General features: G+C 44.7%; 2 protein-coding genes across 7 annotated transcripts in view; one reads left to right on the top strand and one right to left on the bottom strand.

Moving 5' to 3' along the window:
* Nucleotides 1-10,385, top strand: part of HDLBP (high density lipoprotein binding protein) — a 56,668-nt gene extending 46,283 nt beyond the window's left edge. For all 5 annotated transcript variants that reach the window (XM_083613682.1, XM_083613684.1, XM_083613686.1 and 2 more), the window contains exons 18-28: nt 564-785; nt 911-1,129; nt 1,950-2,088; nt 2,772-2,926; nt 3,332-3,436; nt 3,855-3,989; nt 5,230-5,373; nt 5,603-5,788; nt 6,699-6,815; nt 7,036-7,164; nt 8,160-10,385. In XM_083613682.1, coding sequence (XP_083469808.1) covers nt 564-785; nt 911-1,129; nt 1,950-2,088; nt 2,772-2,926; nt 3,332-3,436; nt 3,855-3,989; nt 5,230-5,373; nt 5,603-5,788; nt 6,699-6,815; nt 7,036-7,164; nt 8,160-8,246 — 1,638 coding nt within the window. In that variant the 3' untranslated portion in view covers nt 8,247-10,385. The remainder of the gene's footprint in view (nt 1-563; nt 786-910; nt 1,130-1,949; nt 2,089-2,771; nt 2,927-3,331; nt 3,437-3,854; nt 3,990-5,229; nt 5,374-5,602; nt 5,789-6,698; nt 6,816-7,035; nt 7,165-8,159) is intronic.
* A 2-nt stretch (nt 10,386-10,387) lies between these two features.
* Nucleotides 10,388-15,228, bottom strand: part of ANO7 (anoctamin 7) — a 34,497-nt gene continuing 29,656 nt past the window's right edge. Inside the window, exons 22-24 of one of the 2 annotated variants that reach the window (XR_014548074.1) lie at nt 14,837-14,941; nt 13,009-13,128; nt 10,388-11,456 (exon numbers count right to left, since the gene is read on the bottom strand). Coding sequence is in view for 1 of the 2 variants with exons in the window: in XM_083613747.1 (XP_083469873.1) it covers nt 11,397-11,456; nt 13,009-13,128; nt 14,837-14,927 (271 nt within the window). In the remaining variant the exon portion in view is untranslated. The remainder of the gene's footprint in view (nt 11,457-13,008; nt 13,129-14,836; nt 14,942-15,228) is intronic. The other variant, XM_083613747.1, reaches the window with a different exon arrangement.

The raw sequence follows: 15,228 nt of genomic DNA, 5'->3' as shown, positions 1-15,228 counted from the left end.
TTGCTTATAGAGCCATTGGAATATTTCCTGTGACAAGCGAAGTAGCTATATGCAAACTTATTCAATTTAGCATGATTTGTACAGATAATTTGACTTTTGCTGGACTGCAGTGTTTGTTTGTCTTAAGTATACAGGGCAGGATTCACCTAACAAAGCACGTCAGCAGAAACCTTGTGCAATGGTGCTTCCCCCCCCCATGTTCCCCCCCCAACTGAATTTGGCTCTGGGGTTGTCATGAAAAACCCCAGAGCAGTGCAGAGAGTGACCATCTGCGCCAGCTAATATACTTGTGACAGATGGAGCGTTTGTAATAGTACAACTCTGAAACCTGCCAACAGAGTTCTGCTTCTGTGTATGAACATTGCTTAACTCCTACCTTTCATGCCTTGAAAAGGGCTTTTAACCTGATTTATTCCGAACATCTGGATCTCAAAGCTGTTAACCTCCACAGATTTTTCAGTAGGGCTGTCATATTAGTTTTCTCCAGTAACAATGGCGACAAGAATGTAAAGAAATACCTCCAAATCCTGATGTGTTTATTTTTATTTATTCCTCCTGTTTAGCAAACAAAGAGTTATACTGTGGACTTGCGTGCCAAACCGGAGTACCACAAGTTCCTGATTGGCAAAGGAGGCGGTAACATTCGCAAGGTGCGTGATAATACTGGTGCCCGGATTATCTTCCCCACCTCGGAGGACAAAGATCAGGAGCTGATTACTATCATGGGAACAGAGGAAGCTGTCAAAGAGGCCCAGAAGGAGCTGGAAGTGCTCATCAAGAACCTGGTGAGGAAAAGGATCTCTTCATTTGTCAATATGAAGAGATAACCTTTTGATGTTGACATATGGACTTAAGGGAGATCATTGCCCTGGAGAATTTTCAGGCAGTGACGATGCCTTGTGTGTTTCAGGACAATGTGATTGAAGATTCCATGACGGTGGACCCTAAGCATCACCGGCACTTTGTCATCCGGAAAGGGCAGGTGCTACGGACCATTGCAGAGGAGTATGGGGGTGTGATGGTCAGCTTTCCACGCCCTGGCACACAGAGTGACAAGGTCACCCTTAAAGGAGCAAAGGACTGTGTGGAAGCAGCAAAGAAGCGCATCTTGGAGATCATTGATGACTTGGTGAGTGTCCATGTTAGAGGAGCCTCTCTTCCCCATGGTCACTTTTTTTCTAGTCTAGGTGTTTTTGTTTCTGTTTTGGTCTAGCATTTATTAAAAAAACAAAAACTGGGTGTATCATAAACTCTCATAACACCTGAGAAACTAGCCTCTTTAGATTCTAAGCTTTAGGTAAGAATTCTTAATTACTAATTATAGCCTTCTAATTGCAGCCAAAGTAAAGAAAGGGTTTGCTGGAACAGTCTGACCGTGATGTGCAGGAACCTGTTCTTTGTGATTTAATTTCTTATAACCCTGGCATGTATTTCCTAGCAGTCATACTTTTCTTCCATTATTGCACACATTATAGTCAACAAACAAACAATTCATAAATGCAGTACAGCATGCAATCTGATCCTGGCAGATTGAATACATAACCAAAAACCCCATAGAACTTTGCTGTCCTAAGGACAGAGATGAGATTGTCAAGGAAAACAGAGACATTCTAAAAGGAACATTTGGCAGTATTGGAAGGCACGCCGCAGAAGGACACTGTGAGAAGTTGATAAAAATCACAGTAATAAAAATGGTATAACACACGAATCTTCTGAAAATATTGAGCAGGATTCACCTCATCAGCAGGAGGGTGTCCTTTTGCCCATAGGGCTGGGCCCCCTGAGATTGGCTCTGGTGGGGTCAGGTCATACCCTAAAACAGCACACACAGGAAGTGTGGGATCATCTCACCCAGTAGAGTTTAAAATTGATGTGAGTTACTTTGGGAGGCAATCATTATCTGGAAAGTGGGATAAAAATAGGAATAAATTCTTTTCTCCTCCCCCTAGGAAGCCCAGGTGACAATAGAATGCACCATCCTTCAGAAGTATCACCGCTCTATTATGGGCCCCAAAGGTTCCAGGATCCAGCAGATCACCCGCGACCATGGTGTTCAGATCAAATTCCCAGACCGGGAGGAGAACGTGGGTACGAGATCTTACAAGCCTGCCAGTAAAAGCAGGCACCCGCGGGGGGTGGGGGTGGGGCGGGGAGCAACACAAAAGTGCCTCATATCTTCTGAGATGCTTTCAGAGCTGTGAAAATCTGTAATTGTGCTTTAGAAGTGAAATGGCTATTTTTCATAGGGGTTTTTTTTTTAAAGCAACGCAATTTCCTTAAACCCAGATGTGTTGCCTTGGGAGTTGGCTGAATGTGGCCTCCATTTACTACAGACTTGTCTTAAGGGCAGCATACTTTCAGAGTTGGTTAATCGTCTTCCAAAAGCCAAGGTAGAAGGGAAAACATGGCAAACTCTTAATGATTCTGTGCCTCTCCAAATAAGGCTATCCCACCACACTTTGAGAACTGACAATTTAGGTGGGTAATTCTTTGTAGTTCATTTATGAGCAGTAGGCCACATCCAAGATGTCAGCCAGCCAGACATCACTACTGGGAAACCAAAGAAACTTGGTGTGGAAGTTGGCTCTTGCATTTTTAACAGAGGATAATGACAGGTGGCACTTCAGACTTGGCTTTTCTATGATCTGCCTAGGGCAGGAATTTTACAGTGAGAACAATCCATACCCCTGGGTGCCCTGGAGATAACAAGCTGGCAACTTCAGGCTAACCAGTTGAAAATGTAGTCACTCTTCTCACCTCTGTGATCATAGCTCCCACTGCAGAGTCGCCAGCCCAGGAGAATGGCAAAGAGGGTGGAGAAGGGAAGGAGAACAAAGAAACAGATCCTGGCTCCCCAAAGAAATGTGATACTATCATAATCTCTGGTCGTCGAGAGAAGTGTGAGGCAGCAAAAGAAGCTCTGCAGGTAAGATTATTTGTTGGCTGCTATGCCCTGAAAAAATACAGCTTTGCTTACTAGGTGCTGTAAAATGGCCCAGCCATATTTTGCTCATAAGGATCTTTTAATTGTACATGGCTCCAGGGACTGCTTAATTGACTATTAAATAATTTCCACTGAAGAAGCAGGATGTTGGCCTGAGTAGAAAAGGTAAATAATTGACCTCTTGAGGTGATTAGCTGTGAGACATGTTATGCAGCACCCACACTCAGTATCTTGAATATTATTTTACTCTACAGCTTTGGTTTGACAGCTTCACGTGTTGCTGGGGTGAGAGTTTGCTTGGTGGGTTCTGGACAAGTACTTGTTGGCAAAGTGATTCTTTTGCTTATAAGTTCTGCAGCTGGTGTAATTTCAGCCTTTCCTCTTCAGGCACTGGTTCCAGTTACCATTGAAGTAGAAGTTCCTTTTGACCTTCATCGTTTCATCATTGGTCAGAAGGGCGTTGGAATCAGGAAAATGATGGACGAGTTTGAGGTGAGCAGGCTCTCTGTTGACTCCTTCCGTTTTTGGGCTTTGGAGAACAGATAGGCCAAAATATGAATACCACTCTTACTGATTATCCTAATGTTGAAACAGTCTTAAGACCACTGAAGAGGTCAAGCACAATTTTTCCTCCATGTGCTTGCACATGCACCTGAGATGTACAATAACATATTTCCTGTTGTTCATTGTAGTGTTTTTTTGTGCTACAAGGAACTAAAGTAGCCTGTATAAACCCAGCAATGATACATTAAGGGTGGGTTTTTTTGGGGGGGTTGCAATTTTAAGTACTTGAGAATTCCAGTTCTTTGAAGAAATATTGATTGTGAAGGTTATGGGTGGCTGCAAAGATGCTCCTATACAACAACTGCCCAGTCCTGACATAATGATAGCTGCCTGGAATTTTTTGTAGGTGAACATCCAAGTCCCTGCCCCAGAGCTTCAGTCTGACATCATCTCTATCAGTGGGCTTGCTGCTAACCTGGACCGTGCCAAGGCCAGACTTCTTGAGAGGGTGAAGGAGCTGCAAGCTGAGCAAGAGGATCGGGTATGTGTTGTGCCGGAACCATTGTGATTTGTCAGTCTCTCCCAGCTGCCTTGTCTTATTAAAAAATAAATAAATCAGGAATAAAATATAGATCTTTTAATTAAGAGTGGTGCTGTGGGAAGAAACTGTGGGATCTTGTCAGCAGCCTTAAGCAGGATGAGTTAATGCAGACAATGCTTTAATGCCTAATGTTAGAAGGTGAGGGGTGGCTCTCTGTAGTTCTGGGTTAGTACGTATTTCTGCCATGCGGTCACTGTTGTTGTCTTAGCACTGCCTCAATTGGCAGAACTTGCAGTTCAAGCTTAGACTGAAGTCCCAGACCATGTACCAAAACAGCATTTCTGAATCATGAAATTTTGAGTCTGGTTGCAAGGAAAAGCTTGGTGTGGGCATGAAGAGATGGTATGAAGCAAAACAAAGGAGGAAAAGTGAGGCAAGGGCTTTAATAATTTGGAGCATGAGAATTAGGAGTAATAAGATTTAAATCTATGGGTCGTGGGTAGCGCTGTGGTCTAAACCACAGAGCCTAGGGTTTGAATCCCTGCGATGGGGTGAGCTCCCGTTGCTCGGTCCCAGCTCCTGCCAACCTAGCAGTTCGAAAGCACGTCAAGTGCAAGTAGATAAATAGGTACCACTCTGGCAGGAAGGTAAATGGCGTTTCCGTGCACTGCTCTGGTTTCGCCAGAAGCAGCTTAGTCATGCTGGCCACATGACCCAGAAGCTGTCTGCGGAGAAACGCCTGTTCCCTCGGCCTATAGAGCAAGATGAGCGCGCAACCCCAGATTTGTTCGCAACTGGACCTAACGGTCAGGGGTACCTTTACCTTTTAAGATTTAAATCTAAGAGGTTTATATCACATAGCTGCCACCTAGAAGAGAGTGGAAGCCTAAGGCAAAAGTATTCTCCCAATATGGGAGAGACAACAGGAGGCAGGGATGCTCTGTGGGCTTGTAAGATAATACTTCTTATGAAGATGCAGTGTTTTCAACGCAGGGTACAAGGTTTTTGTGATTCAGGTCCAATAAGTTTTCTAAAAAGTAAAACCATGTGAGCAAGGGCATGATATTAAGGCATTATCAGCTCTAGGTGACAGGAGTTAAACATATTTTTTACTATCGTATGAGGACTCCCGTGTTAGGTAGCTAAATCTGACATTTACCAAAGTTGGATACAAATAATTCACGTAATTAGAGGCAGCAGCTGTGTAGATCCTTAAAAACATCCCTCTTAATCATTCTAGGCTTTGCGAAATTTTAAACTGACTGTTGCTGTGGAGCCCAGATACCACCCTAAAATCATTGGCAGGAAAGGGGCTGTGATCACTCAAATCCGCACAGAGCATGATGTCACCATACAGTTTCCAGATAAGGATGATGAATCTCAGGTGAGGAACTCTGGGAGAGCGGCTGGTGTGGGGGAGGCTGTTTACCCACATCCACAGAATGGAGGGGGCTTTTCTTTGAGCAGAGCTCCAATGAGCACCGTCTGCTCAATTCCATCATGGCCTCTTTGGCGGCCTTGTCGGGCTATTGGCCCATGCTTGCCACAGAGGCCTGTGCTGTGTGCTGCTGTCTTAAGGGGCCAGGGACTAACTCTTCAAACTTCCGTCTCAGTCCCAGGATCAGATCACCATCACTGGTTATGAGAAGAATACTGAATCTGCCCGAGATGCCATCATGAAGATTGTTGGTGAATTGGAGCAGATGGTATCTGAGGACATCACTCTGGACCATCGTGTTCACGCCCGCATTATCGGAGCACGGGGAAAAGCCATCCGCAAGATCATGGATGAGTTCAAGGTATGTAAAGGGCACATGGTATCTGATAGACAGATGGTGTCATCTGTGACAACAGAGGTGTTTATTTTTGCTGAGTGTAATGAATGCATTCAAGAACCCTGGCACTTCGTTGGTTGTGCAGTGAGATTATGAGTACAGTCATACCTTGGTTGTTGAACGCTTTGGTACTCGGACGTTTTGGCTCCTGAACACCGCAAACCCGGAAGTGAGTGTTCCAGTTTGTGAACTATTTTTGGAAGCCGAACGTCCAACGGAGCTTCCATGGCTTCTGATTGGCTGCAGGAGTTTCCTGCAGCCGATCAGAAGCCACGCTTTAGTTTCCGAATGTTTTGGAAGTCGAACGGACTTCCGAAACAGATTCCGTTCGACTGCCAGTGTACGGCTGTAGTGAGAAAATAACTTAGTGGCTGCACAGACATGCACCCTTGCTTTTAGAAGTAACTGTAGGTGGTCTTCAAACACCTTTAAGAGCATGTCAGGAAAAAATGCTGATGATTCAACTGAATTGCATAAGACAGGGCTTCCACTCAGTCACTGCACAGAAAACAAAATCTGTACAACTGTGAAAATATGACTACAACTTGATTTATATGCCAGGGATAGGGAGCCTATGTGCCACTTTATCCCGCTGCCCATCTTGATGACCTACAACTCCAATCATCCCTGATTGTCCTATGCAGGCTGGGTGTGATAGGAGTTGTAGTTCAACAACGTCTTGAAGACTACAGATTCTCCCATCGCTGTTATATGGGGACCTAAACAAATTCAGCCAGGCCTCTCAATATTCTGGTATTGTCTTCATCACTCTGCTTTCTCTAGCCTTTTGGTGTATGGCATGCAGGGAAATGAGACAAGCAAAGACCTATTTTCTCTTAATTTGTTAGCTGATCTGAAATCTTTGTCATTCCAGGTGGACATCCGCTTCCCCCAGAGTGGAGCTGCTGATCCAAATTGTGTGACTGTGACTGGACTCCCTGAGAATGTGGAGGAAGCCATCGATCATATCCTGAACCTGGAGGAGGAATATGTGAGTGTCAGAGTTCTTAAATCCATGTAGTTTTTAGTACTTAAGAGAAGCCAGTATGTGGACCTTCCAAACTTCTCAGTTTGCATCTTATGTATACACGACATATGGGTGATATCAAGAAAATACTGCTCCTTTTGCAGTGGGGGGGGGGGATACACATGAATCTGTGCTGCGATAAACATCTCTAACTTGGACCACACTTGTTTGTATGGTGTTGCAGCTGGCAGATGTGGTGGACAATGAAGCAATGCAAGTCTACATGAAACCACCTGCTCATGGGGAAGCTAAGGCTGCATCAAAGGGATTTGTGGTGAGAGATGCCCCCTGGACACCAGGAAACACCGAGAAGGTAGGTGCTGCTTCCTCGATAGTTACTCTTTGTACTGAAAGGATGGCCAGGACTTTGGCTGGAGAGAGGAGTCCTCTCATTATGAAGTTAAGAGTCAGTCCTCTTATTAGTGTGTAGAGTGAAAAAGGAGGAAAAAGAAAAAGGGAAAATGGAGTGGTGCGAGAGACTCTGCCACCACTTTTGTTGTCATAATGCTCGTATCCGGTTAGGGGGCCAGCACACGGGTGCAAAATGGACTATGGAAGTCAATACACACCTGACCCCTGAAAAACGCAATACGTATGCCCCTCTCTTCTGTCATCCTTTCTTTTTATTATCCTTTTTCTCTCTTCCCAATACCTGCCCTCCAACAGTGTCTGTTTCCCCCTAGCTGCCAGGAATTTTTGCACTACAACCTGAGACACTAGGCCAGATACCTCTTACCTAGCCAATTACTCCTCCCAGCGCCACTCATAAAAAAACTGTAAATTGCCAATGGGTTATGAACACTGGTGTGGATTATTGCAACCTCCACCATCCTGCTTCTGCATCATACTACTGTAGAACTCTATTCTATATCCTCATTCCCTGCAGGCAGGGTAGCTGCCATGGAAAGAGGGGTGCAGGGCAGTTGGGCCTGATGCTGTCACATGATGGCAGTGAGACCAAGCCAGCTTTAGCCTGGAGAGTTCTCTCTCTCCAGTCCAAACCCTCCACCCAGCCCATTTGAAGGGAGGTTTGTATTGCTCTGCCCCTCATTCTTGAGTGTGTGCCGCTGGTTTTTTTTTAAGGCTCGTCTTGGAAGAGGCTGCTTTACTATTGTTGGAAAAATCTTCCCTCAAGCTGTCAGTAGTAGTGGATGAGACACTACCTTCAAAGCTTATCATTCTTGTTGCATTTTCAGAGCTGGTAGTGATCTGTAGAGGAGTTAAGTTTCTCTTCATATACAGTCAGTGATGTTTAATGCAGCAATAGCACTTGCACTAGTTATAGTTTTGGCTTTTGTTTCCTTACAGGCCCCTGACATGACCAGTTCTGAAGATTTCCCAAGTTTTGGAGCTCAGGTGGCCCCCAAAACTCTACCTTGGGGTCCTAAGCGGTAATAGCGTGGAAGCAGCAATCTTGTCCAGCCACCTGCCACAAGGTTTCCTTTCTGAATTCTGATCTAGTGGCTGGATCCAGTGCAGATTGCCCATGGGGGTCTCTTAATGAAACTAGAGTGCTACCCCTTTTGAGGTTCTCTGTTGTCCCTGCGCTTAGGCCTCACTATGCTTCAGTTTGACTCTTTCCTTTCTCCTTGCCCTGGAAGTAACTTTCCACGTAGATTCCAACCTAAAACACATACTTTTTTTTTTTTTTTTTTTTGCCTTTCAACTTTTCACTCAATCTCATGTTGGCCATGGTGTAGTAACCAAACCTCCCAGGTACACCTTGCAAAAAGCACTCTAGGCTCCATTAGGAGATCTCCTCACTGCAGCTAGGAATCTACTTCCTGTCTCTCAACCTCAGGAAATGCATTTCCTCAACTTTCTACAAAGCCAAAATATTTGCTCTTTTCCCCTCCTGCCCTGTTTCTCCAAGGCCTTACCTTTGTAGAGTGCAATCAACTTTTCCCTTTCAACTGCCAAACAAAAAACAAAACCCGCACCCATCTAATACTGCTATGGGAGAGGAAATTGGCCAGAATGGATAGGTGGAGGAGGAGGTTCAGCCTGGAGATATGGCCCCAGGAAGCACTAAGAGGGGCATAACCCTTGCTGTGTTAGTCTGCATCGCTGAGTGTACCAAAATTCTCCCCTTGTTAGTGTGAGTATTGAATTGCAGCTCATCACCAGTGTTTGGACACGTACACTCTCTTTTGTTCTCCCTTCCCAGCAGTAGTATGGCTGAGTGGAACCAGAAAACTGACAGTATTATTGGGTCTAACAAAACTTGGTTCAACCAAAAGTGCCATGGTAGCATGTCACAGAAGGTGGTGAGCTATTAGTGTGGTGTTAGAGGGTACCCTCCCCAGGCTTGATAGTGATGGCATTGAAATACCAGGGTTCAGAGTGTGTCTTTTTTGCTTTTTACTATTGCCTTCTTTCTACCTCAAGCCGGAATGACAGTGGCCTGTGCTTCTTCAGTCAAGCCCCTCTTGCTTCCTGTTATCATGACTGTTGTTCCTCTGTGAGCAGAGGGATCTGTGTGTGGCTTCAGCCTGGCTACATGCCATCAAACATCTCCTCCTACTAAGATGGTCTTAACCACCGTCACATAATTTGGCCTGTAGTCTTGTGACAAAAGGTTAGGCCTTGGGGAGGGAGGCAGGTAAGGAGTGGCTCTCACTTAAATTGAAGAAGCTGGATTGCAGTTCAGTCTTAAATCAAGCCTCTCTTGGAGGGGAGGAGAGAATACCTACATTCAGCAAAGGCCTTTCTGTAGTCTGGCAGCAAATGTTTTTGTCCTTTTGTCATGTCCCTCATACAACAGTAGTTTCTGCATTCTAGCTGCTGCCATAAACCGATACAAGGCTGCTTGTATTAAAGCTGCTCTTCCAGCCATTACATGGTATATATATATATATATCTTTTCTGCCGAAGGTGCTGGTGCCAGGGCTGGGCTGGTGCCAACTCTGCTCTCTGCCTACTGCCTCCCTTCCCCTCCAAAGAGCTTTTCTGAGCCATTAGCTAAGAACCGAACCCCAGGATTGCTTATGCCCCCGTTAATACATACTGGGAAAAGGTCTGCAAGGCTCTTGTCTTTCTTGACCGCTAGCCCAACAGGAAGGAAAGCCTCTTTCTTTCAGTAAACCTAGCTGAAGGGAGGAGAGATTTGTTTCTCTATGCTAATTCCACTTGGGGCAGGACAAAGCCCTCTTACTATCTGAGCAGGAGACAAACAGGGTAGTATTGTTTTAATGTATTGCCAGTAGTATACCTGGTGTCTGAATGTCAGTCACATCACTTGCACATGTGTTTTTAGGCTTCAACTGCCATTGAGCATGGCCCCCCAACCCAGCCATTTGTTCAAACTGTTGAGAGTACTCTACCCCCTCTGTCCCATGTAGTCTGCAGCAGATGCTCTGCGGAGGTGTGCTCCATGTCCTCTTAATGTCTTCCATATTATGTTTCCATGGCAATGATCCCTTGGCCTTAACTTTGGAATTTGGAGATTATATGCAAAACATGTATAAAGGCTCATGAGTATGGATGACACTGGAATTTTATAAATTCTAAAAAAATAAAATAAAACCTGAAACAGCTTTTGAGTGGTTGTCTTCATTTTCTGTATACTTTAGTGTGTTTTTTAAGAAGTCACTAATTCAAAATTTCTACCAGCCTTCCTAATGAAATACTGAACAGCTGCTAACTCTTAACCTTTCACAATTAATTCCAAACAATTGTAAAAGAACTTGCACTTTTTAGCTGTTCATACTGAATGTTGGACAGATTCTGTCCATTTGCTGTCAGCAGGGGTACTGTTTAATCATGATTGCAATCACTAGTATTTGGCATATGCCACATTGCAGCTTCCAGCTAAAGCAGATTCAAACTGATGTGCAGAAAATACTCAGTCTTGTATTGCTTGTGTGAGAGGAAGAGGGGAGCAGGCAGCTTGTGAAGCTCAGTACAAGCTCTCAAATGGTTGCCTTCTCAAGCAGTAATCTTCTGTTAAGCTGGCCACTGCATACTAAGCAAAGTGCACAGCTACTCTCCAATAATCTGTCCTTAGCTCATCATAGCAGCTCTCACTCTTATAAGCCATTCAAGTGATGCAGCTTCTTCCCTCTTTGGAAGATTCCTTGTCGCTAAGCAGTACTTCTTCACAAGTTAAAAAGCAGCCCTCCCTCTTTGTAAACAGGAATGTAGGACTCCTCTGTGCTCGCTGCTAGACTATAACTCTATAAATATCAGTAGAAGTCACTTCTTGGGCAGTGAGGACATGGAAAGCCTGACAAAGCTGTTTAGTTAGGCAAATGATTGCAGAGCTGATGAGTGGGCTGGTTAGATTAATCCATTCTCCATGTATATCTTGTCCTTTGCCAAGTTAACACTTTCTCAAAGTCCTTAAAGCAGCAGCTGGATCGATCAAATTCCTGAAGCCTTTAAAAGCTCCAAGTCTCCTTCTACAGTACAGCACTTGTGCAGAGAAGTGTTACTTTTTGTCAAATTCTTCTAGGCTGCTCACCTCCCCACCCCTTGCTCTTCCAGAAGCTTGGCAACTTGGCCTGGATCAAAACCAGAATGTCTTTCAGCATCGTGAGCCTCCTACTATGGTGCTTTCTCTGCCAGAGGGGTTGGATTTCTCGCATCTATCACTTCGGTGAGGGCCTGTCACAAGAGAAATCAACAGTCAACAGGGTAGAGAAGCATTGCTTTCTTGGCTTCCCAACATGGAGGTCGCTGGTGATAACTAACAGGCAAGACAATGATGGTGAGGTCAACACATTGTAGGTGGAATCACAGATTGGCCTACAGTGACTTCTGTGATGAGAAGCCAGGTAAGTGATGCCACTCCACTGACAGCTGCTATACCACTGAAAGATACATAGCTGTGTCAGTTCTTCACAGCTTACGTTTCAATTTGCTTATTACCCAAACCTCAGTATTGCCACCCTTGAGATACAGTAAAGTAATTGGAGCTTGCAGTTTAAGCAAAGAGCTCACTCAGCTGTAACACACCGGCAGTAAAGTTGCTTCAAAAAAGTAAGCCCCAAATTCCTAATACCTTGAAGTCAACACACCTGAGACCAAAAGAGTTGAAACTTGGCTTGTTATTAGAAAAATTCTATGGAGTTGTCCATAGATTGTTGGCAGAATATGCTTTGAATGATAGCAGAGGAGCCGTATGTGTGATCAAAGGGCGAGCCAACCTCCAGAATCTTGCTTTGCTTTGTCACATGACACAAACTAGGAAAAATATAAGACACTTCCCTTAAAAGGTATGTGTCAGAAAGATTGGTGTTGACATACAGGCTGGAACTTAACGCAATCAGCAGCTGAAATTGCCAGTTCTTGATACCAGCTTCCAAAAATAAGGTACACCCCCCACAACAGATAGACCGGTGTCACTAGTCATCTAATACAAGAAAATTTCTATGCTATTATTTTAACACAGTCTTCCAAATTTGGGTCCCCAGCTGTTGTTGGACTATAAACCCATCATCCCTAGCTAGCAGGACCAGTGGCCAGGGATGATGGAAATTGTAGTCCAAAAACAGCTGGAAACCTAAGTTTGGGAAACACTGTTACTGTGGGTTTGTATCTAATGAACTTGTCCAATTAGTGCAAGGACTTCTGCTTGTGCAACAGAACTTCCTTGCCCCGCAAAAAAATCTGCTTTGGAGAGTTGGGGGAACCCCCAAACATGCAAGGAATGGAGTAGGGCAATTCTGTTGTGCAAGCAGAAGGACAAGTTCACCAGATACAACTCTATAATACAGTATCAAGGTAAAAGTAGGTTATTTGGGGAGGAATGTAGGTAGGGTAGAGGAGCTACTCTTGTGTGTTTGAACACTTTTGTTCCCCCATGATGGTCCACAGTGTGGGTACAGGGACTTGAGATTCCCTGACAAAGACCAATGGACGTATACTCATGTGCCAGACAGGAAACAAAGGTTATATTTACCCTCATAAGCTGCAAGGCTGCTTACTGAGAAAGGGAAGGAAATTGACATCCTATATTTCTGACAGCAAGTGAACGTTGCTGCTTTACCTAGTCCTGCAAAAGGAAACCTCTCCCAGGAGACAAAGAAGGGGATTCACCACAGGAACAGTGTGGCTCAGTTTAGATTAAGGTTTATGGCATTAAGCACTTTAGATGGTCTTTGGAAGAGAAAATCCAAGTACCGGTTTAAAATAATATTTAAAAATAAACGATTACCTTGTTCTCAGCCAGAGCCTCTTTAGCTAGATACTGCTCTCGCTTCACTTTGATCTCCACCACTTCTGGGATGTCGGGCACCATCATATCAATCAGACGTGCAATGAAGAAGACCACGTGCTGGGAAGAGGAGGCAAGAAAGCTGCAGGTAGTCAGTGGCCCAATTTGCCAGAGTGGGAGCAAGCAAGTCAGGACTATGCAGCAGCACTCAGGCCCAGCTGTTCAGAACTAGATGGATGGGGAATCCTGCTGCATGTCTGACTCCAGTGTATGTATTCTCTTCTCCCTCCAGCCTGCCAGTTATATGTAATTGCAACGAAAATATGACTGGAGCCTATCTCACCAATTAAGGGGTGCTTTATCAAAGACGATAAGGGATCTCCTGTGTCCCAGAAAGCAGGACTAGTGCACATGTAGCTTTATTACAGTGGTCTGAAAATGTGACCCCTTTATTACGTGTAATAGTCAAAACTCAATAGAAAAGTAGTTTGTGTTTTACTACGTACAGATCAGCACGGAGCAAGCTACCCATGGGATATAAATTGCTCTACTATACAAATTTCATTTCCCTTTGAATAAGCTGGGATAGAGGACTTCCACTAGCACCAAGAAGGTGCATTTGTAGATTATTTACAGAACAAGGCACACACTGGTGGCACTGTCAGTAGACTCTTGACCAGGATGTAGCAATGACCTCATCCAGATGGAGCGATTTAACATCTTGCCTGGACCAGATCTGCAGTAGCTGCTAAATTCTGCAGAAACGGCAGCTCCATCAAAACCGTCTCAACACCAGTTCCTGACATCATCACCTGCCTTTTTCCCCCGGACTGGGACTTAAGGCAGCTAAATAGCTTCTTTGCAACCACAGCTGGCTCCTTTTTTTTTTTTAAGGTCCTACACACTAACAACAGAGTTGCCTACGTGCCAATGTCTGAAGTGAATTCGGAAAGGGGGGGTTATTTATTTATTACATTTATATCCTACCTTTCCTCCAAGGAACTTGAGGTGTAGTACATGACTCTAGTCCCTCCCCATTTTATATTCACAACAATCGTATGAGAGAGGTTAGGTGAAGAGACAGGGACTGGCCCAAGATCACCCAGTGAGTTTCATGGCTGAGTGGGATTTGAACCTTGTCTCCGAGGCTCCAGTCAACATATGACATCTTGTACTGTAGGACACTAGGGAAGCGGGTGGCTCTGTGGGTTAAACCACAGAGCCTAGGACTTGCCGATCAGAAGGTCGGCGGTTCGAATCCCTGCAACGGGGTGAGCTCCTGTTGCTCAGTCCGTGCTCCTGCCAACCTAGCAGTCTGAAAGCACTTCAAAGTGCAAGTAGATAAATAGGTACCACTCCAACAGGAAGGTAAACGGTGTTTCCGTGCGCTGCTCTGGTTCGCCAGAAGCGGCTTCATCATGTTGGCCACATGACCTGGAAGCTGTACGCCAGCTCCCTCGGCCAATAAAGCGAGATGAGCGCAGCAACCCCAGAGTCAGCCACAACCGGACCCAATGGTCAGGGGTACCTTTACCTTTACCTTACTGTAGGACACTGGGTCTTTATAAACAAATAATGACATTAGGGCTGCAAACAACAAGTGAGCCGGTGCAAAAAGTTATGTTTGGGGGCAGAGGCACATTCCAGTAACCATTTCATCTCCCCAACCCCTTTTTCACAACTTTTTTTTTTTTGTCCTTCCACCACCATGTGATGTAATCCAACTAGGACTGCCCAAATATGGTAAGTGCTGTAATAGGTGGGTAGATATGAATGGGACCTCTTGTTTGTAGAGCAGCATTCTGGGGACACTTGGAGGGAAACATACCTCAAATACAATTATGAAGCCAAGGCGGATTGCCAGTAGATTCCAATATTCTAGTGAATACCTGCCACTTTGTTCTCGATATGCTCTGTACCTGTGGAGATAGAGCTGTAAGTTAAAGAGGTATGCTGAGTAGCCCTGAAGTAGTCAGCATTGCAACCATACATTTGCAGGAAACAAACTAAATGTCTATTGTTTCTCTCCATGCCTTCCTGTAAGCCACAACTAAATTCCCTTTAGTTAAACTAAGAGAGACCTGAGTAGATTTGCTGCATATGGATCCTGGTTGTCATTCTAAAGATTAAGTCTCCTGTCCACTTGGTTATAGCAAGGGGGGGCGGGAGCCAAAAGATGCTTATTTTCAGGGCTGCAATTCCTATGCATGCTTTTCTGTG

This window comes from Podarcis filfolensis, assembly GCF_964270895.1.
Source record: "Podarcis filfolensis genome assembly, chromosome: 5".
NCBI lineage: Eukaryota > Metazoa > Chordata > Lepidosauria > Squamata > Lacertidae > Podarcis > Podarcis filfolensis.
The sequence above is the reverse complement of the archived record's forward strand: the minus strand, read 5'-3'. Positions and strand labels throughout refer to the sequence as shown.